We start from the raw sequence: 24,840 nt of genomic DNA, 5'->3' as shown, positions 1-24,840 counted from the left end.
CCTGTGATGGAGGACATCTTTGCTGACATCAAAAAGTTTAGCTTTTATGCTGCTGAGCACTTGGGTCCAAATGGTCAGATTTGTGTTGAGTTCATAACACTGTAGAGAAGGGATGGGAGGAGTTGAACATGGAGTGAGGGAGGTAAGTTAGGAGGCTTCTGAAGTAGTCCAGATGAGGGATGTGGAGCCTCAACAGGCAGAGAAAGTAGGAGTGAAAGGAAAAGGGCAGAGCTGAGAAACATGGAGGGGGTGGGGTCACAACTTGAGGATTGGACACGGAGGTTAAGGAAGAGAAAGGCGTCTCAGATGACTCCATTATTTTTGGTCTGAAGGAGGACTCCATAAATCCGTATAGGGCAGGCTCCAGGCAGGACAGCTTTAAGAGGAAGATAATAAGTTGAGTTTTAGAAATGCGTGAGAGGTGTTTATGGGACACTTCTAAGACAATGTTTTACAGACACAGAAATCAGTTTGTATCTCAAAGCTAGACATACAGCTTTTGCTCTGGTTTGCATTTTTTTTTTCTCATGCTACTCTCTTTAAATCAGTGATTCTTTTGGGCTTCATCATGACCAACTTGATAAATCTGATGACAGCAACGGATTCCCTGGGGGTGGAAAAGCACACATGCATGCGTTCATAAAACATGACATAAAATTTCAGGTAGTTTGAAGAGCTCCAAGTTAATGCTACTTGCTTTCAATGGGACTTGGAGCTTTAAAACTCCATATAAATCTCAGAGCAGCCAAGTCCCATATTGATTGACTGTCAAGGATCTTCTACTATTGCTCTATGACTGGAGGAGTCCAGTTGCAACCACATGGTTTATTATCAACACAAGTCAGTGGGAGATCAGAAAGCAATTACAATACCTAGAAACTAGAGCACACAGGCTCATTTGAACTCTTCTGTATACTACTTAGATCTTTTCTCATGACCCCATTCTTTGCCTGTGTCATAAACTCCTCCCCAGACTTTACCCCAAGGCGGAGCTAATAGGACACGAGTTGCTCAGACTCTTACTATTTATTGATGCAAATGTGGTCTTTCTTGTCCCAATTCATTATCCTCATAAGGTGAGGATCCTGTTGTGAGGACAACCTCGCTTCATCTTCCGCTCAACTCACTTTTGGTTTCGCAAGAATGTAAACATCCCACAGCTTTCATCTCCATATTTTAACTCTTTTTCTACAAGCTCCATGCACGTTCATGTGCAATAAACTTTTTCACGCATTTTGTTCTCATGCTGAGGAATGTTGGCATTCCTCTCCTCTAATGCACTAAATAGTCCTTCAGATCAACAGAGTCCCCCAAACAGGTACAAAGGTGCATTAAAGGATTCTGTCACCTAATATTTATTGAGTACTTCTTGTGGACTAGGTCTCCCTTGAGGGTTTCCAGTCTAACGAAAGAGGCAAATGTAGATTTATCAATTACATACAGTGTGATCGTTGCATTAATAGAGGTATCGAACCCAGGAGCTCATCATATGCATGCTGCGGTGCCCCTTATCTGATGGGTTGAGTCTTTTCAGCCATTTTTCTGTGAGCACTTGTCGCACCCCTCCTGACTGGGCTTCACGGTGCTGTGGGCATATATACTTGGACAAATCTTGAAATTGAGAAACTTTGACAGCTTAACAAAATGTACAAAATAAGCTTTAATGGAAGGTAGAAGTGATACATGCCGTAAGTATGAAGAAAAACAAAGGGGAAACTAGCATTTATTGAGTACATACTGTGTGTCAGGGATGATTTTAGATACTTTCGTTTACACTTTCTAACTGAATGCTCCTACCTGTGTTTAGGCTTAATTAGGCTTTTCTAACTTAATTTACAAATTAAGACTCAGAGATGATAAGCAAATTACCGAAGATCTCCTTGTTTGTAAAACTCATGATATCGCCACTCTATATTGCTAAAGGACCTTAGGTAATATATCAAAATAATAAAGTGAGACAGAATATACTCATTTAGTTACTGCTCAGTGTTCCAGTTTTCTCTCAACTTCATTTATGTATTTTGCCCTGCCCCTTGTGGGTCAGTACATACCCTAGAACATACTTAGGGCTTGTCCCTTACCAGCTTTAACTATCATTAATATTATGACAATTTCAAAAATAAATCCCTTTGGATCTGGCTCAGCAACTGGCTCCTATCTTTCTCCTGTGATTTCCTCAATCCCTGGTAGCATTAACATTAGAGATAATTAAATTTGCTACCTTTATAGGATGACTTTCCATGGGGCACCTTTTCTTATAATTCAAGACCTTCTAATGTCCTTTTTAACAAACTACTGACAAAGCCACTCTTAAGTTTCCTTTACTGGATGGGAATTATTACAGCTCAGATCCATTTATCCAGTGTCACACAAGTCGCTGGCTATACTCGATAAACGACCCAAATTTTAACCTTCTTACAATTTAACACTTTAAATAAAAGCCAGCAAGCTTCACCTCATTGGAAAATTACTATATGTCTGAAACAATTGGGATATCAATATCTGTCAGACAGCCTTCCTAGGTGTAACGTCTAAAGCAAGACTCATTGAGGTGACTCGCGTTCTCTGCATGGTGTTTACCCATTAGTCATCACTCACGTTTGTTCATTATGTGTTGGGGTGATGAGCCAACCACCGTACTCTTAGCTGGGGCTATAGCCTGTTTAGTTTGGCACTGATTAATGATGTGCCCAGAGTGAGCCATTCTCAGAGCCATCTTAGAAACCCAGTTAGCCAAAGACAAATAGCTGGAACTTGGCCGATGGGAGCACAGGACGTGTGCTCTTGAGAGAGGGGGAGTCATTTAGAAACATCCGTATGACTTTTGGTTGTCTTAACTAGGGAAGAGGCAGGTTCTGCGGTAAAAAAAAAAAAAAAAAGCCTTGGGGTGTCGTTTCTTGGTAGGCACCCCGGATTCAGTGTAAGGCATGTTACTGATGTATAATACTTGTACAACTGCGTCATTTTTCTGTGCTTCGGGTCTCACCATTTATAAACTTGCTTATGGAGCCTACCTGCTTCCCAGCCACACCTTCAGACAAAAGGCACTTGTATCAGTAAGTATCTTGAGATGTTCCTTTTGAAGATCTTATGCCAAAGAACAAGCGTCTATAGCTTTACGTTTTCTTTACCAAATGAACTTTACACACACACACACACACACACACAAAGTTTTAAGGGTAGTGTTTTTCTTGCCTTTGTACCTTATTTTTCCTTCTCATTTCATTCACCTGTTGTACCATGTTGGTTTGACATCCATTTCTTTACTCAAGATTTCTCCTCTTTGCCTCTTTCTGTCCTTTAGGTGGGACAATAAGGAAGAGTTACATTGATCTTGAAGTTATAGAGAAAATGTCTCAGTGCTGATTAGAATGCTGGCCTTTTAGCGGTATCCCAAAACTGGGCACAGCACCTTATTTTATCCTTTCCAGAACGGACCTTCTCTCCCTATTACTGACAGAAAGCATCTCTGAAGTTCCATTGGCAACTCCTGGCCCGAGACTTTAGGAATATTTATTTCCAAAAGATAAATAAACCCCTTTTTAGAGGGCATTTTTTCACTAGCCCATCCAAAAAGCTCAATTCAAAAGTTACAAGGATGCCCAAATCCACTTTGTGGGAGAAAATGCAGAGATGAGAGGATGAGCCCAAAGTTACACAGGAGACAGGATAAGAAGAAAAATGCAAAGCCAGGTAGGCACTAGGTATCCTGGTTTAGTTATTAATGTTTGACTTTATGACTTTGTTCCTCTGCTCAAAGATCTTAATTTTTCATCACTTCCTGCAAGATAGAGTTCAGATTCTTCTACTTGGCAGCTACAGGCACCCATAGTTTGATCCTGACCTGTCCCTCACAGCTTACTTCCTACCCCTCTCCCTAAGTGAATAAGAATAAACAATAACCATCATGTATGTCTAGTCTCATAGAAGCTGCTCAACAAACATTCCTTTAATCCTTACACCACACTGCAAGGTCTACACTGTAATCTCCAGCTTACTGGGGATCTGAGGTTTAGGGAGGTTCAGAAATTTGCTCCAGAACACATAGATGGTAAAAGTGAGAGAGCCAAGAATCAAACCCAGTTCTGCCTGACTCCAGGGCTTGCTGTTTTCCTTTCACTAAAGCCAAAGTGATCTTGAGCAACTGCCTTTCTATTGGCTTCGAAAGCCCATCCCCCTCACTTCTCTTTTTAGATCTAAGTCATACCCATCCTGCAGGACCCCACCCAGAACCTGCCTTGTTCATACAATGCTTCCTAACCACCCCAGCTGGAAGTGGTCTCCCCTGCCAGGTAGGAGTCGGGAGCTTTGGGCTCAAATCGCTACTGTGCCACTGTCTAGTGTGTGATTTTGAGTAAGTCACTTAATTCTACCTTGGCATATGCTGCAACCTGACCTCTATAGTTCTACCCAATCACAAGTTGTAGAATTGTGAAGTTATATATAATTTCTTGTATGTGCTGAGTCCTGTATCTCTCTGCCTGCCTCACCCCCATTTCCCACTGGCTAGTACAGTACCTTATGCAGAAGGAGGGGCACAGCAGATAGTATTGTGGAGAGACGCACTTACTCTTCAGTTCTAACTCACTCCCATTTATTTGTTTGCCTCTTTTATTCACTTAGTCATCCATTCATTTATTTCTTGCCAGGGCTGAATTTTTCTGTAACTTCCATGATCCTTCCTGAGATGTCCTAGAAGCCTCACCTCCACTTTTAGACAATATAGTTATTGGTTTGGGAAAAGTTATTGGGCAATACTTAATGCCTTGAGAGCAAGGACTTTTCATTTCTTATACTCAAAGCAGATAAAGCAGAAGAAGTCACTTTGACAATCTGAGATCTCAGAAAAAGAAGTTTGGACAAATACCGATAAACACTTTGTAACATTTTCTGTGTCATGGCTCTTTCAGCATCTCATCAATCCTTGTGCACCTGTGCGTACCAGCCCATGGTTCCCAACCTGCACAGAAAAATGGATGGCTACCAATTAATTGAAGTCACCAGGTTTCAAGTTTGGTTCCAAAGGACTATCATCTTCTGTACCATCTTCAGTGACACTTGTCCCCTTTTGCTCCTAAAATCTTTGGCTCCTGCAGGTCCTCAAGCATTCCTTTAGGAGACAGTGATTCTGCTTATCCCATCAGCAGACACCACTGGGCAAAACAGATATCATCTTCCTCCCCCCTAATCCCCAGAAAATTCTTGGACTCTAGCTTTCACCTGTCAGATGTTCATGCTAATTGAAATTTGAAAAGAAGGGAAAAGGTGATTATGTTCAACATCAGAAGGCCTACAGTTTGAACAAGGAGACCCATGTCTTCCCACTATTTTATCCACTCAACAAACGTGTCAGGCCCTCCTGAGTGTTTGGCACTGTTCTTAGGCCCATGACTAAGTCCTTTCCCTGGACAGTACACCATTTCCAAAGGTGTTAGTGTTGGCTTCAATTGCCAAGATGGTAAGTGAGATAGAAATACTGTTTAGCTATTGGGCTGAACAACTTCCACAAGGACATAAAACTGAACATAATTTCAGGCCCTGAAAAAATTTGGTCTGGGGCATTGGGACTTTTAAGAAAGTCTAATCCAAAGTTATTGAACAGTCAGATGTGTTAGATAAGGTTAACTATTGCTGACCAACATCAGTTGCTTCAGAGATGATGGGTGGGTGCTCTTGTGAATACCAAATTCAATTGATTGGTAGGGACTGCCTGCAGACAGAGTCCTGGTTCAGCAGGAAAAAAAGTGCCATGATAGATTAGTCATGTCTGCCATCGTCCTGGGAGAGAAGAATGATGGTATATATGCCATATAATAGCCATCTATGCTGTTTCCTCCAAAGGACCCATCAGTAAGGGGGGAAATCACATTCGGGTGAAAGCATGGCAGACCCAGTGGATTTCTGGAAACTGTGGCAATAGCTGCCTTCATCCAGCTGAGAGAGATATAGTGAATGAGCAGCAAGGAAGAGGTATTGAGTGGAAAAAACACAAAAACCATTTCAGATCTTCCTTGGGTGCATTAGCTCCAAACCACCAAATGACTAAGGATTTTGCAGAATCAGGGCACTTTGGGCTGTTTTAATTGTCTGAGCTTTGTGGCCATGGTGGTTGACAGGTTCTCCTTTAAAGATGGCTCACAATTACTTTAGTTTGGGAAGTGCTCTTCTGCCCTGGGACTGTGTAATAACCAGCCACAGAAAAGAAAAGGCCTGGGAATTTATGAGATGTCACAGTTTACAACCATCTGGGAGAAATACAGCAGGATGTTGGTACAGTAATGTGTTAACCAGAGTTAATCTATCATTGCTACTGTTATAAACACTCTCTTTCCCTCTGCTTAAAACCATCGCACAGATTTGACCCCAGTCTTCACAAAGACGGGCCAGAAATCGTCTTTTTTAAACATGTAACTCAGAAATACAGTCAAATTGACCTTCGGTTTACTAGACTGAGGGGGAAATTTCCCAGGTATGAGAAATTTTAAAATCCACTAGTGATAAAAAGAAAAATGAGGTATAGTCTCTTCCTTCAAAGGACTCAGGGTCCTACGGGGAAACCAGTAGTAAATACATAATTTCAGTACACTCTGAGAAGTGCAGTCCTTGAAGCGATCGGGCAAGAATAGAAATATGTTTGTATGCGCAAAAACCAGTGGTGTGCTAAATCATCACTTTGCTTTCCCTGCCCCCAAATTATATTGGTAACTCATACCCATAATAGCACTTATTGAGGGCCACTGTTATTATTTGTTTACACACCTACCTCCCACTAACTGCCTTTGAGTTCTGCAAGAGTGAGCACTGGATCTGGTTTTTGTGTTGCCAGCACTTCAGCCAGTGATTAGCATGTATTAGATGCCTGACAAATGTTAGCTGAACTAATACAGGACTGAATATATACAGCTGACCCTTGAACTACATGGGAGTTAGGACGCCAACCCTCTGCACAGTCAAAAATCCACATATAACATATAGTTTGGGCAGTTCCTTCATATCCGTGGCTCCACATCTAAGGATTCAACCAACTCCGAATGATGTAGTGCTGCTGTATTTACTATTGAAAAGAATCCACGAATAAGTGGATCCACAGGGTTCAAACCCATGTTGTTCAACAGTCAACTGTACTTCTAAAGCTTCTAATGCCATACCCAGAACTGACAACTTATTAGAGAAAATTTAGAAAATAAAACATATTTACTCTTAAGGTGTTTGTTGATGATTCAGCTGAATCTATTTGGAAATTAAAAAGCATACCATAGTGTTCTAAATTTCTCAACAAAGAATGGTCCACTTATAATATCACACTGTAAACTATAGAAACAAACATTCGATATACCATTTTAAAACTGTAAAAACACAAGAAAATACTACATGTTATTTATGGATAAGGCATATGTAGAATTATAAAAATATCTACAGAAAGAGTATATCTCTGGCAAGAGTAGAATGAGGAAAGGATGACACCTATGGCATTTTGTACCTTTAAAAAAGACATCTAAAACAAATATGGCAAAATGTTGACATAAATAAAATTGCCATGGTGGATGATTATCTGCTGTATTATTTTCTGTTTGAAATACTTCATAATTTTAAAGTTTATAATTACTTTTTTATGAAGTAAGACTACTGGGTGGGAAAAAAAATATCGCACTCTTAATTTGATGCATACTGAAAGGGAAAAGCATTTGGACAAGTGTGGCAAGAACATTCCTTCCCCGTATGTCAGAGTTTAGACCAGTGGGCTCTGCTTAATTCAAGTCCTGCTGCATGGCCATCCCCCCTCCCCGGTGTATCTGCTGAGGCCCGTCCACCAACACTTGCGTTTTGGTGCCACTGTCCTTCTAGAGTGACTTGCCAAAGCAGTGATTCCTATGTCCTCTGAGTTCGGGAGCCTTGCCTGGTGGCAGAGCTGCTTTATAGAAGCCAGACCTTGCCTTTCCCACCCCGTATCCCCTGTGGTCTTGCCTGAGCAGTCTGCTTACGAAAAGTTTATTAAATCTCCCTTCCAGAGGGGCAGATTGTCCCCTTTCATTTGTCGCTATTTAACAGCTTATGCAAAGTATGCTGGGAGAGCCAAATGTGTGAGGCTTCAGGATTCACCTTCATGTGAGACAGTAGGCAGTGCATTTATTTCTTAATGGTGACTAATTTTAGAATAGTTTGGGGCTGATTTATCTGATATTTTTTCTGTCCATTTTCCATTTAGCTCATTCATTCACTCTGCGAATATTTTTGAAACTCATACTGGATGCTGGACACACAGAGATGAATTGGGTAAAATCCCACCGTCCACAGAGGTTGAGACACACGGGGGAATCTCAGCACATGAGCGGACGGTCACCGTTCACTGCTTTTCTTCACACCTTACCCATGAATGAGTGAAGAAGGGCAGTGAATGGATCTCAGATTTGTTGGTAAACAGCCCATTTAAAGGGGTATCTTTGGATGCCATTTATCCATGAACAGACCTAGGAAATTGCTTATCATTTAGTACCGTGTATTTGGGCATCATCATTGTGGAACTTAAAAAAGAAAACTCCTTTCAGGCTCAGTTACTTCTTCAATAAAATTCCTCCCCTGCTTTTGGGGAGCTCCTAGGAGAGGCAGTCCAGCCCCTACCCCCCACCATGGTCAGCCAGGGTACCGTAGAGCACAGCACCTTGGTAGCAACTCTGGTTTGGGAGACTGGCCCGTTGGGAAGGTCATTCTTTGTAACTTTCAGAAGATTTGCCTAAGTCTTTGCTTTCAACACTTGAGCTTGACAAAGTATGGCTAAGTTTGGTAAACGAGCATTAGAAAACCAACAGTAGCAGAATTATTAAAAATTTGTAGCCATTTTCCCCCAAACCTATTGGAAGAGAGTATTTCAACCTTCTTTGCCAGAAAACCAGCCCCTTTGGTTTCTGCCTTTCTCACCATTCATGGTCCCATATTTTGACTGACTTACTTGACATGTTGTTTATTCAAAGCTGTGGATTAAATGCCACCCACTAATATGATTGGTGTGGACTTTGCTTGCCTGAGGCCAGCATCCTCAGACACTGGTGAAAATAGCTTCCTGCTGTCCAACAGAGCCTTCAGTTAGCTAACCTGCAAATCTAGCCTGATTGTCGTATTAATTTGACTCCCCATTTCAGTGGGGAAGGGAAGCTTCGTCACACGACTGTTTGCCTCTTGATCTCTCTCCCCTCAAGGGCAGGACACAGAGGGAAGGCAGTGATCCCAAACCTCACCTTTTCTGTTTCATCTTTTGAGCTGGCTTCCTGTGGATGCTGAAGAAAGTGAGAAGGATGTTTCTTCCATATCCATTGTTCTTCAACAAACCCAGCACTAATTGATTTTAAGACTAATTGCTGGTTGAAAGGTTTATTCTTTTTACTGGCTATAAACATGCCTGAAACCTTAAATTAAAATGCCTTCTTGTGAGGAGGAGGGCAGCTCTTAGTGTCTTAGACTTTGGAATGTGAAATCGCCCAGTTAGCACCTGCACGGACTCGCAGGTCAGGCATTGTATAATGAGTTATTTGCGGGACTAATGGCAAAGCCCTCAGAGCTCTCAGTTTGGATTATGATCAGATTCTCAGGACGCTTGAAGCTGCCTAAGCATCACTACCCCCGCCATCTGATTCCTACTTTATTTGTAGCTAAAACCAGGGGACGTTCTCAGCAAGCAAACAGCAGTACCAAGCAGCTAGCTCCCTTTCTAACTGCTCCGGTGCCATCTGCTTTGCTCTCCGGGTGAGTCTGAAAAGTAATCTTCTATACTCTCTCTAATAACAGTCCTCTGTCAGGTTCCCCAGGCCCCTCTGGACATTGCTAACCACAGGCTTGCCCGCTCAGGGTTGGCACTTGGGCTACTGCCCTGTATCCGGAAACACTGATGCTGATTGCTGCCCAGGGGATTGTGGGTTTATTGGGGAGAAGGCGGCTGCCCTTGCTAAAGGAAGCCCTTAAGTGGCACCTGAGCCAGGTAGGCAGATGCTCGCGCCACAGTGGCTGTGGCTGCCTCGGTGAGAAGCAGCCCACCGAGTGGAGGTGGCTTCTAAGAGCCCTGCCCAAGCATGCTCAGAGCAGACACTCTCTCCTGACCATCTCTGTGACTTCCCGGGTGAGAGCACGCATCTTGTCCCCACTGTAGCTGGTACCTGAAGGCCACCCCTTGGGGGAACTGAGGGCAGTAACAAGCTGAGGTCTGGGCTCCTCATCTGTAAGTTACATTGACATTTCTGAGGGAAGGTCGCATGTCCCTTTCTCTTTTCCTAGGAATGGCAACCATCATAGCTCCTTCCTACCTTCCTATGCCTCCTCATTTAGACCAGTAGCCCTCAACCCCAGCTGCACATTAGTACCCCCTGGGCGGCTTTGTAGAGCATGACCGGTGTCTGGAACCCATTCCAGACCAGATGAATCAGAATCTCTGGGGGTGAGGCCAGGCAAAGGTACGTTTTAAATTTTGTTGTAGACTGAGGGCTAGGAATTACTGATTTTGAGGCTATTTCTTTCTTTTAATCATTTGTCGAGTCCATCAGTCATAAACAGACATTTTGTCCATTACTATGTGATCGGATCATGCAGACTCTGGATGTGCAAGAGTAACCAAGGACACAGCCCATGACATTATGGAACAGTCCTATGATGGGAGAATATGTGGTCCTACATTGCCTTTAGGGGGAGGGCTGCAGGTCAGAAATGGATTTCTAGAATTGAAGAATGAGCAAGTATTAGAAAGGAGGGCATTAGTCACAGGTGGAAGGAAGAGCACAGGTGAAGGCACGGGGTGAAGCTCAAGGCACGGATATCCTCTCAGTGCGGCTAGGTCATGGGGTCTGAAGGGTGGTTCCAAGTAGGAGGCATCGGTTGGGGAGGTGGGAGTGGAAGGTAACCACGAGGGCCCGTGTGGTCACACTAGAGGAGCTGGTCTTCACCCGCAGGCAGTGCTGAACCAAGCAAATGATGTGATCAGATCTGCATTTAGGAAATAATCTGGCCTCTGTGAGGAGGGGCTGGAAGGGGTAAAGTTGAAGTCAGAGGTTGTTGGGTAAACCTGGACAGGTAATGGGGCAGGGGTCCGGGGATGAGTCAGTGAGAATGACGTGAAGTAGAGGAAGGGACAGATATTCAAGAGGTGAGTAAACATCACACCACTCCTGAAAACTATAATCCTCAGAGCAAAGTTCCCAACTTTCATGAACATTCAGGTTCCTAAGCCCAGGTAGTTCCATTATTTTGATCATTGTTACCTAGTTTTTCATCACTCACCAAAGACATAATGTAACCCAGAGTTGCATTACGGGCACAGTACAGATACGTGGCGTCCCAAGAACCAGCCTTGGCTATAAGCAGTTTGCATTCCAGACTCTAACTTGGGAGAAGTGAAACCAATGGACAGTCCCAGTCTACAGCGAACTGTTCTTATTCTCAGCTCTTGGGTACAAATCTTGGCTTTTAACGTGATGCATAACAAGCCTAGTATGGGTTTAACCAGCCCTTGCTGGGTTCGGAAATGCCATCTTAGAGAGGAACAGTCACGGTTACCTCACTGCCCGTGTCACACACAGCACTGGCCTTTGGCCCAGAATTAGGTCATCGTCAACCCCTCAGAGGGATGCCCACAGGAGCTTAGAGCTCAGAGGGCTGTTAAGACCCACTGGAGAGCAACAGAGACAAGGAGAAGTTAAATAGCTTGCTGATTCTTATGATTACTGCATGCCAGGATTAGATCACATCCTCTGTGAAGTGCAGAGGCACTTTTTTGCCTTTATTAATGAACAAACGATTTCAAATTCATCTGGTATAATTGAGGACATATGATGAAATCGAGGATGAGCTGGAGGTTGCACACCAGCTGAGCTGACCCTCTGTGATTTCCGAACAGTTTCTGTTCATTTACATTAAGCCGACCCCAAGGGGCCCTGGAGAGCCGGACCCATCAGCAGGGTACTGCACTGGTCAAACCCCATTGGGAGGTATGGCAGGAGGAAGCAAAGGTGGGCCAAAGTATCTTCCAATCCCTGAAACCATTCAGGGGGAGAGTTGAGAATACTGTTTAAAAAACCAACTCTTTAATCTGTCTGAATCAATTCTATTCAATGCAATATAAATATAATCTTGAATTGCCCCGCACATGTTAGGAACCCCCCGGGTGGTCATGAGGTTGTTTGCACGCTGCAAGGAAGATTTTTTTCCTTTGGAGAAGCCGTCTTTAGGACTGTGATTCACAGGAAGCCTCATAATGATGGGTATAATGTATTGAGGTCAATGCTGTGCATCTTCTAATCCTAACTAAAGATATTCACCTCCGCTTTATAGACAAGGAAACAGATTCAGAGAAGCTGGAGCAATTTGCCAAGCTAAGTGTGTGACCGAGGCAGACTTGGAAATGAGCGCTGCCTGACTCTAAAACCAGGCATTTTTTTTCCATACCAGGGCTTGGTAAACCACCACCTGCAGCCCCAGCCCAGCCCACCACCTGTCTTGTCAAATCAGGTTTCACTGGGACACAGCCACGCTCATCATTACTTATTATCTGTGGCCACTTTCACGGCACCACAGCAGAGCTGATTAGTGACTACAGACACTATATGGTCCACAAAGCCTAAAATATTTATTATCTGGCCCTTAAGAGAAGTTTGCCAACCTTTGCTCTATGCCCAACTGCCCCAAAATAAATACAGAAAATTTAAATGCTGCTCCCTGGGCGCAGAAAGCATTTTTATTTTTCTCTTTCCTTCATTTAATACACTTGACACTACTCAGCAAAAACCCTCGTTTGCGTGGACTGGCTTAGGCAGTCCACTCCCCAGCCGTGGCAAAACGACAAAGAAAAACCATCTTTAGTTTCCAGTTGTCCTAATTTTAAAGACCTCTGGAGGGTGGAGGGGAAAATCAACAGCCTACATCTGGGTCAATAATTGTCCCTGCCAGGTAAGTCACCAGTTTGTACCCTAACTTCTCGAACTTTTTCTGGGCAAGGCCACTTCTCCCCGTGTTCTAACCTTGGAGAGCAGCCCCCAAAGTGATCCCAGTCTCCAGGAAGGTGTCCTGCCTACACATGAGTACTTGGGGTCTTCCTTCCCCAAGACCCCTCTTCAGGCAGGCTCCCTCCAATCTCTTGGTCCTTGTGAGCCTTCTGTCATTTTGTTTTGTGTAAAGAACATTCTTGGGAATAAAACTGGTCCAGTCCTGAAGCCCAGCGATGAGAACTGTCCCCCATGAGTCACTTTAAAGCTGGACTGCGTTGGCATCTGTCTTCTCCAAGACAGCCTTTTCTCGCCATTATGAAGATAAATCCATTTAATGGACACCACGGATTGGGGAAATTGCACTTTTTTGTAAGCGCTGACCCTCCTTTCGTGGTATACTGCTGTGGCTTCTTCAGAAACCCTCCACTCGGCTTCAGATCAGCCCCTTCCAGCTCAGCTCTGGAAGGAAGCCCAGAATGACCTCTGGAACCCTACGACACCATCTCAAAGCCACAGACGTTATTCTTTAGGCTGTATAAAAGTGCTCTTTGAAAACCCTGTTAACAGTCTTACAGTTCTGTTAAGGATGCATTTGTTTAATTCTACAGATGAAAGGTAGGAGCCTGAGAATCTTTGATATTGAACATATGAATCATTACAGTCTGGAAGATACTTGCTAAGTACCGTGGGCCACAATACAAATAAGAAACGGTGCCTCCTCTCCAAGGATTTACAATCTAGATGGGGTGAAAGGTACACCAATCACTAACTTAACTGCTTTACAGTGATATGACAAGAATTGCTACAGAGGCCATACTGAAGGCTCAGAAGTGGTGCTGGATGTCTGCTGAGATCAGAGGTTCTTACACTTGAGGGTGCATCGGAATCACCCGGAGCAGCTGTTGAAACACTGATTCCTGGGCCCACTCCTAGAGTTTCTCATTCAGTGGGTCTGGGGTGGGCCGAGAAGTTCCGTTTCTAGCAAGTTCCCAGGTGATACAGATGTGGTCTGGGAATATTTTTATAGGAGAAAGCTCTGACATAATTTCATTATCAGAAGGCAAGAGAACTCACATTTGTTGTGATTCTAGTATGTTCCATTTAATGCATCAGGTACTTTGCATGTAATATCTTGAATAGATTTTTCAACAACCCTGTGAACTCTGTACTATGCTTACATAGTAGCATGCATAGTAGTATGCATGCTACTATGTCAATGCTTCCACTTTACATGAGCAAACTAAGGCTTGAGAAGGGGAACTCACATTTGCTAAATATCTACAATGTACCTTAAAGGGTGTTAGGCTTCATCTCATTAACAATAACCTGATAAATCCCAAATGATTCGTTCTCCCAGTTTATAGATGATGCAAATGAGTCTTGGAGGGATTGAGTGTCTTGAGGAAGTCTGCAGCCTGGCTTCAAAATTGTGTGTGCTGAGCTCTAAAGGCTGTGAAACTATCCTGAAACCAGTACCCAACTGTTTGCTGAAAACTACCAACGTGGACTCCAAAAGCATATTTTCTTTAATACCTGAGTCATGCACTGCCTACTTTCTGCCTTTGCTCTTGCCGGCCCCTCTGCCTGGATGCCCCTTTCCTCTTCCTTCACCTCATAACTCCCATTCATCCTTCAAGTCCCAGTGACAATTTTATCTCAACCATGTAGACTTTGCTGACATCCCTCCTTTCCCCAGCTGGACCAGGAATAAAGAGTCCTTCGTATGTGTCCCAACATACTTTATGTTATTGAATCCCATCATACCTCCCATATCCTCTGGTAATTTATCATTAGTAACAGAAGAAACAATCCACGGTTTTCATCTTGACCAGCAAAGCCATCCAGCATCTGCCCAGCCTTACCTTGCAGTCCCACCTCATTTGTCCAACTAAACAAAACCACCAGCCACTCTTCCCCACCCAGAGCTGTACTCTCCTCCTTCTGAGCCTTGGCTCATGCTGTTTCTCCCACCAAAACTGGCTCCTTCCCTGCACCTCTTTGTGTCCACATCTTGCTTCTCCTTAAGCCCCAGCCAAAGTCCCCGTGCTGTACCCTCAGCCCGCTGGCCCTTGAGAGGGGCTCAGTGAGTATTTGGGGGATAAACACCTTGCCCTTGCTCCACTGTGACATCACTTCCTCTCTTGGGGGAGGCAAGTACGTGCATGTCTTTCACCCTCCCAGACCGGGAGTTCATTCAGCACAAGCGCTCACTCACAGGGCCTTGTACACTGTAGGTGCTCAAAAACAGTTGTTGAATGAATAGATGAATGATACTGGATAAAGGTGTGGCTCTAAAGGCAGGGTCAAAGAGGTGATGGAGGCTCATTGGATCAGGAGCACATTGCAGTTAACAACAGTGAAACCAGAGCGTACAGTTAGACCAACAGCACGCTCGATTCTATTCAGGGACCCCCAGCACTTACACCTTTAATCCACTCCTAGGAGCCAAAAGGTTTTCTCCATCTGAAGTACAAGTGCCTTGTGAGACCTCCCACTTCTTTTGTATTTAACATGTGACATTATTACAGCAAACATGTGCTGGGAAGATTCCAGAAACACATGGCTCAGACCGCAGGCACGGTTCAGGCCTTGATTAAGTAATGTCAATACCAAATTCAGATTCTAAGAGTATGTTTTCTTTGAAAACATACTGTAACAAAGCACATGTTGTAATTAAGCAAAGCACATGTTGTAATTAAGAAGTTTTAAGTTCATTGATTTGCTGATGCCTCTGCAGCACCATCTGTGGGTTTTTCAAACAGTGATTAAAGGTCTGATAATTTCCAAAGAGGACAGAGTTAAGGATGGTGGTTGTGAGTGTCTTGATTTAAATCACACACATAGGGCATTAACAGAGACTTTATGCCATCAATTCTAATCCTTGTAGAAGCTCCTTTGCAAAGGAATAGAAGACTATTTGACCTATCTGACTATTTTGTCCCTTCTTAAAAAAACAATGACATCTCTCATGGGGGTCACTGTGCTTGGCACACGGAGTGACCATAGAACAATGGTCAGTGGCCAGTGCCAAGCAAAACTGTGAAGTAGGCAAAACCAGTCTTTGGCTGCTGTTTTATGCTGTATACCTACCACTTGCATCCCTTTCCCTAGGGCCAGGGCCCTCTAGACCTCGTCTCCCTTATCAACCTACTCTTAGGAAATGGGCTATATTTTCTTCAAATTGAAGTGTAAATGATTGCTGGGGATTTAAAGGATTGTTCCACTTATGGATGCTTAGTTACATCTAGCAGGGATCGAAGTCTTAAGCTAGAGAAATGGAACACTAACTGGATTTTAAGCGTAAGATACAAGTAGGAGCTGCAAAGTTTCCCATACTTACATAGGGGATTATCATCATTTCCATGCAAAGGTACAACCATGAGCATATAAATGAAGATGATTTTTTAAGTTATTTCTTATCAAAGCAGCTTTGTTGTTTCTATCCAGCTTCCTTCTCCTATTTTTTCTCCAATCTGGACAACCTCAGCCCCATAAGCTGGTACTCCTGCATACTTCATTGCATATATTTGTTGAGATCTTTGGTTGAAAGTGACAAGAATCCCATTCAAACCATTTTAAGAAAAGAAAAAAGCTTATGTAACCAAACCAGCAAACGTCAGGGTTGAACTGACTTTGTGGTTGAATATGGCATCACCGTTATTAACACATTCTTTCACACACACACACACATACACACGCACACACAAACTTTCTTCTGTCTGATTCTACTGGCATTGGTCTCATCATCTTCCACTTTCCCGAATATTAAGGGACAGTCTTACAGGTCTCAGTTTGAGGGGAAAAGAGCATGCTTCAGCTCTGCCTCAAGTCAAGTCAGGAAAGTCTGGGGAAGGATGCTGATTGGTCAGTTCATGTCACATGCCCACTTACTAGCATGATCATTGTGTCTAGTCACATGTAGTCTGGTGACTGTCATCTCTGACACCCCTTAAGAAACACATGAAGAAGGGGAATCACCTGGCCCTCTGGGCTTCTGTCTTCTTATCTACAAAACAAGGGAAGTGGAGATAGCTCTAAAACTCTCTCAGCATTAACCTGATTCTATTTTAAAATCCCTTCTTCATTTTTCGCATTCAAATGGCTATATCTTTGTCTCTCTTACATGTCTTACCTCCCACCAGAAGGTCAAATAACATTAGGAGATGACAGTTACCTCCTTGGATCAACTCAGAGTTTCTCTAAATGAGGAAAGGGGCAGCTCCTGTGGTGCCCCTCACATGAAACTGCAAAGTGTTATAATTCAGCCTGGACCAAATTTAGCCACCATTTATACTGCATGATATGAGATGGTAACAATTTCAAAATTTGTGAAGCATTCCAAATTTAGCATTTTGCCTGAGTAAATAAAGAAGCAGATCAGGTGGAAGGTCAACTGGAAATTTAGCATTTTGCCTGAGTAAATAAAGAAGCAGATCAGGTGGAGGGTCAACTGGAAATTTACCTCTCTGCCGTTATGCTGGGGGCATGAAACAATGTTTATGTAACTGGTTCCAATTCAGATACAGCCCAGGTTCCAAGTGGCTAAGATGTGGTCATTTCCATATTATTTACCTGTTTCCATACCACTGAACAGCCATTCTTTCTGCAAAATCCATGTGATGTCTTCTTCTCTGAAATACCTTCCCCCCCTGCCAGCAGTGTTCATCAGTCCACCTGCTCTGTCGCATCCACACTTCTGCTGTCATGATCTTTGTCCCTCCTGGCTCTCTTATTAGACCTTTTCGTTCACATTAAGGCAAGGGCCTTAATGTCCCTTATACTGTCCACCCAGTATAGACACATGGTAAGCACTCAGCAACGTTTGCTGTGTTGACGTCACAAATAATGCTTCTCAAGCAAATTTTTGTTAATAGCTTCTATCAGTACAGTCTGATTTATAGTAAGCTAATAACCAGTTGAGTTATACTGAAGAGAGCAACCCAGCCATGGCCCTAGAAACTCCCACGAGTCAGTGGTCTGGAAGACAGTTGCCTTCATGCCTTTATATCACTGTTGTCACCAGCAACCTCTTCTTCACAGGGCAAGCATGGCACGCAGGTCCTCTGAGAATAGTGGTGCCTACTGGATAAAGCAGATCCGTAAGTGGATGATACAGATCTGTTATCCTTCACTGTTTCGTCTGAAGTTTCCCGACATTCCTGCCATTAGATTTATTTCTTGTGATAAAATATTGCTTCCCAGATAGCCCCTATGAAAATGCAAATAGGTTACCTAGTAGAGGGTATTCTTACTGTGGACATGGATTCCTAAAGGTCAGAAGCATATAAGGAAAAATGAGGGTTGATATCACTTGAAAATAGATAGACCTGTTTGTCTCGCAGCCACCTATGACTCGTCTTACCCTCGGTTCAGCCATGTTCAGTTGACTAAAGGAAAACGAGGTTGACATGGGATTCCTGGTTGCACGAGGACACTGCAAGCAATGTGTATGCAGATGACTAAAGAGTGAGGATATCGGGCATCCCTGAGCTGAGGGAACTCATGGGCTTGTGGGTTCCCCTGATGCTCAGGTTTTTCTGAAGGCATATTGGGTTTTGCTACCAAGGAGGACTGACTTTCTTGTTCAGCCTCCCGATGTCTCTAGACCCCAGCAGATCACTGGACAGGTCCTCACATGATAGGGCAGCTATAGGAGAGACATACACTTGGAGAAAGCAACCTGCACCATCAGAGAGGGGGCGGCACCATTAAACAGAGCTCAGCAAGTGCAAGGGGCTGTCCCATGTTTGGAGGATATTTCAGCTGTCTAATATGTCCCAAGGTAGTGAGATTTTTCCCATCACCTGGCCATCAGGCAGGTTTGAAAGTTCTGGATTGCCACAGTCTTTTCCATGCTGTAAAACTGTTACTTGTATTACAATAACATTTCATAAAAGTGGCATTTTGGTGGGACTAGTCAGTGAACAATTACTGAAGTATCCACCATGCGTGAATTGTTGAATGAACAACTGATTAGAAGCCATAGGAGCATACTGAGATCACATTTATAGTGACAGGAGAGGTACCCCAGGGCTGTTCAACACCCAATGTATGCTCTGTCCACCATACGGGTATCTTAGAATTCAACTAGATATCTGCGACCTTGGACACGTTCTCAATCCTTCTCAGTCTCCATTTTCTTACCTTTTTAAAAAAATTTTTATTTTATATTGGCGTATAGTTGATTTACAGTGTTGTGTTGGTTTCAGGTGTACAGCAAAGTGATATAGTTATGCATAGTCATATATCTATTCTTTTTCAGATCCTTTTCCCACAGAGTACTGAGTCCATTTTTCTTATCTTTAAAATAGTGTTTAAAAGCACCTACACTACTGTATTGGAAAGAGGATTAAATGAGGTGATGAACAGCAAAGTGCCTGGCACAGAACCTAGCACATAATTGAGGCGCATTTGTGATTTTTTCTTATTTGTAAATAGCAAACGACCCAAAAATGGTGGTATGGGGGGCAGTATAATACAGTGTTTACAGTCCTAAGTTCAAATCTCAGCTCACCCACCTACCAATCAGCTGTATGATTTTGAACTAGTTAACTTAAGGTTTCGAAGCTTCAGTTTCTTCATATGGAAATGTAAAAGATGATAATATCTACCTCATGGATTTGAGTAGATTAAGAGAAGGAATATATATAAAGCACCTTCCATAGTATCTGGCACATAGTAGGTACGTTATCAAGGGTAACAATTGTTCTCATCTGTAATGTAGAATTAAAAAAAGAAGCAGCAAGATTACAGTCTCTTGGATGCCCCTGTGTGTTTTCTGGCCTTTTCCTGCCCTAGATATTCTGATGAAGATGAATCCACATTAATAGAGGCAATGGTTAATTGCCTCCTTGTGGGCTGGACCTGTCCTAAAGCAGAAAATTACCATATTCTTCTTTCTTGAGGTTTCCAATGGGATATGTCTATTCTAATTCAGTAGACCTCTTTTTTTAGTGCCTGGCTCAAAGAGGCAATACCACATGCACATTTCCAAATACATCATTTGTGTGAACACTCAGGCCTTAACTACATGGGGAAAGCAATCCAGGAGGGGCGGGTGTGGGTATTATTTCACATTCACTTGAACCGGTGCCAACCAAACTTCCACAGTTAATTGTGTCTCAGCGATTTTCTCCTGGAAAAAAATAATGATTATGCAGACTTCTAGCTGTTGCTTGGACTTCTTTCGTTCTTGAATTTGCATTGTTTACAGTCACATAATATATCAAGCAAATGAATATGCATATATCCTCCCACCCCAAGTCTCCCGCGGTCCCCCCCCCATTTCATAGTTAGTCAATCCACCTCCTTCCTTGCGGTTCCAGCGGTACAGGAGAAAATAGAAGCTGTACATCATGGTAGTTGACTCTTTGGAAAAGCACTCTTGAAGTTAGGGCTGAGAGTGCAAACTAAAGGGATCAGTGAGTAGGGAACCATTATCTGTGGAAGACTTTTCTGAATGGGTAAGGTCAATCCCCAGGAAAATTATGGTCTTCCTTTAATCTCACAGGTAATGCAGGTGGTGAAGGAGCAGGTTATGAGAGCTCTTACAACCAAGCCTAGCTCCCTGGACCAGTTCAAGAGCAAACTGCAGAACCTGAGCTACACCGAGATCCTGAAAATCCGCCAGTCTGAGAGGATGAACCAGGAAGATTTCCAGTCTCGCCCGATTTTGTAAGTTACCCCTGACCTCTCCCTTCTCAAAGGCTCTGACGCACCATTTCTAGAGTGAAAGCTTATCACGCAGCTGGGCTGTATTGTGAGCTCTTTATGGAAGGCCAACAAAAGAGCTCTACTCGGTTCCTGAAGTCTCAGCAACTCCTTGAGAAACGCTGGGCAGGGGTGGGCTAGGAGGAGATGGAGACAGGTGCTGGCAAGAGAATCTAAACCGAGAAGTGACCCAGTTACTGACGAGTCCTCTAAGAATTTGCAGCTGAAAAGTTTGAAACCTTTTGTAATACTTGGGACAATTTTGTTTTGCCCATGAAGCTATATTCTATGTAGGTACCCTTGAGTGGCAAGATGTTCTGCCCCAGCCAAAGTGAGACCTACCAATAATTAAGGCAATATGAACATTGAAGTATCATGAGTAGGAGGGAGGGAGAGCCAGCCTGAGAGGAAGAGAGAGACCCACTTTCTCCCTGCCCCGTTGGCTCTGCTTTGAGTCAGAACGTCTCATATGGCTCTTGTGACTATCAACCCACAGGCCTAAGGTGGAGAATCAGGGGACCCCTTTTTATAGGACTTTGTATCAGATGCACTTGCAATGGTTGTGTAATTTCGTGAATCTCCATCTTTAAGATGTTCTGAACCTTGAACGTGAACACTGTTTTGGACTATTTTGTTTGCTTTATCTTTCTTAGTATTGGCCTCTTTATCTTCCCTTGTTCTTTTCTAAGAGCTAGGTCAGCGCTGTTACCTTTATAATTTATAGGGAAGGGAATAGGAAACAGGGTTGGGGGTAAGGAAAGTGTTTGACATTTATTCTTATTGTTCCCTCGGAAGACTGGACACAGCTTCTTCTGAGCTTTCGATGAAGCCATCTTACATCATAGGTGTCATGAAGTTCATCTTAAACCTTTCTCTCTAATTCTTTTTCTTTCTTCCCCCTTTCTGTTTCTTGCTTTCGTATATTTGACATGTTTAATGATTGGCAATTTGCAAAGCACCTCCTCATGCTATTTCATTTCCTCACACCTGTGTGAGGTAGGTCAATCTCATTCCCATTCGAGGACCAGGATATAGTCTAGAGAAGGGAGGACCTTGTTGACAAGAGGGCGAACCAGGACTTGAACTCCAGCCCACTGATCCCTTAGTTAATTCTTCATCTACCCTACCAGAGCTCCTTTGCCAAGTGCAAGACTAAGATGAAGTTTTAAAAAGTGCACAGGAAAAAACCATAGCCAAGCTATAGTGTCTACTTTGTGTTTATTTTCAAGCCTTAAGAAGCACCATTAGAAGCTGCAGAGCAGAACTGCAGACTTTAGTGGGGATGAAGTTAGGCAGCAGGGGAGGGGAAATGCTTCCTCAGGGTCTTCGGCTCGCATCTGCATTAAACTATACCCACACTGGGCAGCAGGCAGCTCTCATGAGAGGCAGAGCTGGGGTTTTGCTTTGGTCCTCAACTAGAAGTTAACAGCCCCATATACCGAGCAGAAAGAACTTCGAATAAATGACTCCTCCGAGATGCAGTTTCTTTCTTTTTTTAAATCTTTTTACTGAAGTATAGTTGATTTACAATGTTGTGTTAGTTTCAGGTGTACAGCAAAGTGATTCAGTTTCAGATAGGTAGATAGATACTTTTTCAGATTCTTTTCCCTTATAGGTTACTACAGAATATTGAGTATAGTTCCCTGTGCTATACAGTAGGTCCTTGCTGGTTATCTGTTTCATACATAGCAGTGTGTATATGTTAATCCCAAACTCCTAATTTATCCCTCCCCTTCCCCCTTGGTAACCACAAGTTTGTTTTCTATGTCTGTGGGTCTATTTCTATTTTGTACATAAGTTATTTATATCATTCTTTTTTTTTTTAGATTCCACATATAAGTGATTTCATAAGATATTTGTCTTTCTCTGTTTGGCTAGCTTCACTTAGCACGATAACCTCTAGGTCCATCCATGTTGCTGCAAATGGTATTATTTCATTTTGTTTATGGCTGAGTAGTATTCCATGGTATGTATATACCACATCTTCTTTATCCACTCCTCCGTTGATGGCATTTAGGTTGCTTCCATGTCCTGGCTATTGTAAACAGTGCTGCAGTGAACACTGGGGTGCATGTATCTTTTCAACTTATGGTTTTCTCTGGATATATGCCCAGGAGTGGGGTTGCAGGATTATATGGTAGCTCTATTTTTAAATTTTTTACGGAACCTCCATACTGTTCTCCATAGTGGCTGCACCAATTTACATTCCCACTAACAGTGTAGGAGGGTTCCCTTTTCTCCACACCCTCTCCAGCATTTATTATTTGTAGATTTTTTGATGATGGCCATTCTGACCAATGTGAGGTGATACCTGTTGCAGTTTCTGTCTTGCAAGGAGGGACAGTAACACCTTGCCCCATCCCAGGGCCTACAGTACTGAAATGCTGGATATCATAATGTCTGTTTCAGCAGATGTGTGAACACAAGGAGATTTTATTTTACTTTTGACAACAATTCTTAAAACCTAAAGGGAGACTTGAGGGGCCACTTAAGTTAAGGCCAAGTGACTCTAAATTAATGTTTGACCATGACTTTTTTCCAAGTAGGACTGTTAACTGCTTGTCAGTATGAAAACTTTGCTCCTGCTTTGGCTTCATAACTTTACTTCCCAAGGCTCTGCCTGTGACTTTCTGAAGTCTCTTTTCCCTTTATTATAAGAAACTCTTACTTAACGCTTACTATTTAGAGAGAAGCAATGGAAATATTAAGGAAATCTCCTGTTATACGTAACTTTGGCATCATCACTCGGCCACGGGACTGAAAAGCACCACGGTCCACCGGAGCTCTGGGTATAGTTGCAGTAAAGTCATAAAGACTTGTCAGAGCTACAGCATTTCACGGGGGAGGCCATGAACCAGCCTGGTCATTATCCCAGAGCCCTTAAAACAGGCAGGAGGGTACCAGCCTCCAGCTTCTTCTCCAGCGATGCTCTGTCTGTTAGAATGATCTGCTAGACAGGAGCTCACTGTGGGGTTAAATGAAGTCCAAATGCTGTCACAGTGGCTTATAGGATAAGCCCAAGTCAAGAAAGAAAAGGCATAGACCATGTACGATTGTCTTCAGTCATTCATTTATTCATTCATTTAACAAATGTGTATTGAGTGACTCCTACCTGCCAGGCCCAGCCTGAGGTGCTGGGACAGGCAGAGAACCAAAGACACTTGGCTGTCCCTGTGCCAGACTTTAAAGCTGGGGTTTGGAGGGATTATCAGGGACCGTGCTCAGTGCCAGGTGGGAGGAAGCACAGGCGGGTGGGTTGTCACTAGAGCACACAGGAAACACATCTAACCCAAGCTTGGGGGTTAGGAAATTCAAATTTTAGAACTGAAAAGCATCTTTAAGGTCATCCAGTTCAAGCTTTTCATTTTGCAAACAGGGACAGTGGCTTGGCTGGGGCTTGACTGCTGGTGCGGAACCCCGCTGGCCGCCCTCTCCCCATCACCTGGCTGCTGCACGCAGCACGGAGGCAAATCTCAGTGCCACGGAGATCCCTTGGGCATGTGTCTTGTTTTTATAAAATGTTTATATTTCCTGAGAAGGAAAATGCAAACTCCAAGTGACCAAATATTTTGGGAGACTGTGTATTCAGTGGGTTGAAGAAACTCTTATTTCTTATTAGCTCTTGACTAATTATTTCAGGAGGAGGTATTTATTATTTTCTACTTAGTGTGACTTTATGGGAAGGATAAGTCCATCCACACAATTAATCCGAGTTAATGGATATAAAAAGTTTGAATAGTCCCAAAATAGGTCATTTGCCATGATGTTGGGGGAAGGGGAGATGCAGGGACAAACACCAGGGAAGCAGAGAAGCAAAATGTGGAAAATCCAGACCCAGGAGCTAACAGACCTAGGATCAGATTCCAAGGCCATCATTTGCAAATGTGGCTCTTTAGTCAAGTTCTGTCACCCATTCTAAACCTGTTTTTCTTACGTCTAAGAGTGAAGATGATAAAAGTGTCCACATCGTTGGGTTGTTAGGCGGACTCAATGAAATAGTGCATGAAAAGCCCTTAGCATATGCCCCGCGCATAACATCCACTCAGAGAAATGATCACCTTTATTATGAGCTGATAACCAGAACTTAACAAGTGTCGCCGTGTCCATATGTAAATGGTAAAACTGACACTGCGAATATATTTGTTTATACCTCATCTTATCTCAGAAT

General features: G+C 43.2%; 1 protein-coding gene and 1 long non-coding RNA gene across 11 annotated transcripts in view; one reads left to right on the top strand and one right to left on the bottom strand.

The window, feature by feature from the left end:
- The window catches only part of ELMO1 (engulfment and cell motility 1), a 555,096-nt gene that overhangs the window by 490,448 nt on the left and 39,808 nt on the right, over positions 1–24,840 (top strand). For all 10 annotated transcript variants that reach the window (XM_082471822.1, XM_082471824.1, XM_082471823.1 and 7 more), the window contains one exon: positions 20,473–20,636. In XM_082471822.1, the coding sequence (XP_082327948.1) occupies positions 20,473–20,636 (164 nt within the window). The remainder of the gene's footprint in view (positions 1–20,472; positions 20,637–24,840) is intronic.
- The window catches only part of LOC309665584, a 60,982-nt gene that overhangs the window by 3,698 nt on the left and 32,444 nt on the right, over positions 1–24,840 (bottom strand). The window lies entirely within an intron of this gene.

This window comes from Balaenoptera physalus (genome assembly GCF_965194825.1).
Source record: "Balaenoptera physalus genome assembly, chromosome: 8".
NCBI classification, from domain to species: domain Eukaryota; kingdom Metazoa; phylum Chordata; class Mammalia; order Artiodactyla; family Balaenopteridae; genus Balaenoptera; species Balaenoptera physalus.
Note: the sequence above shows the minus strand (reverse complement) of the source record. Positions and strands in the feature narration are given on the sequence as shown.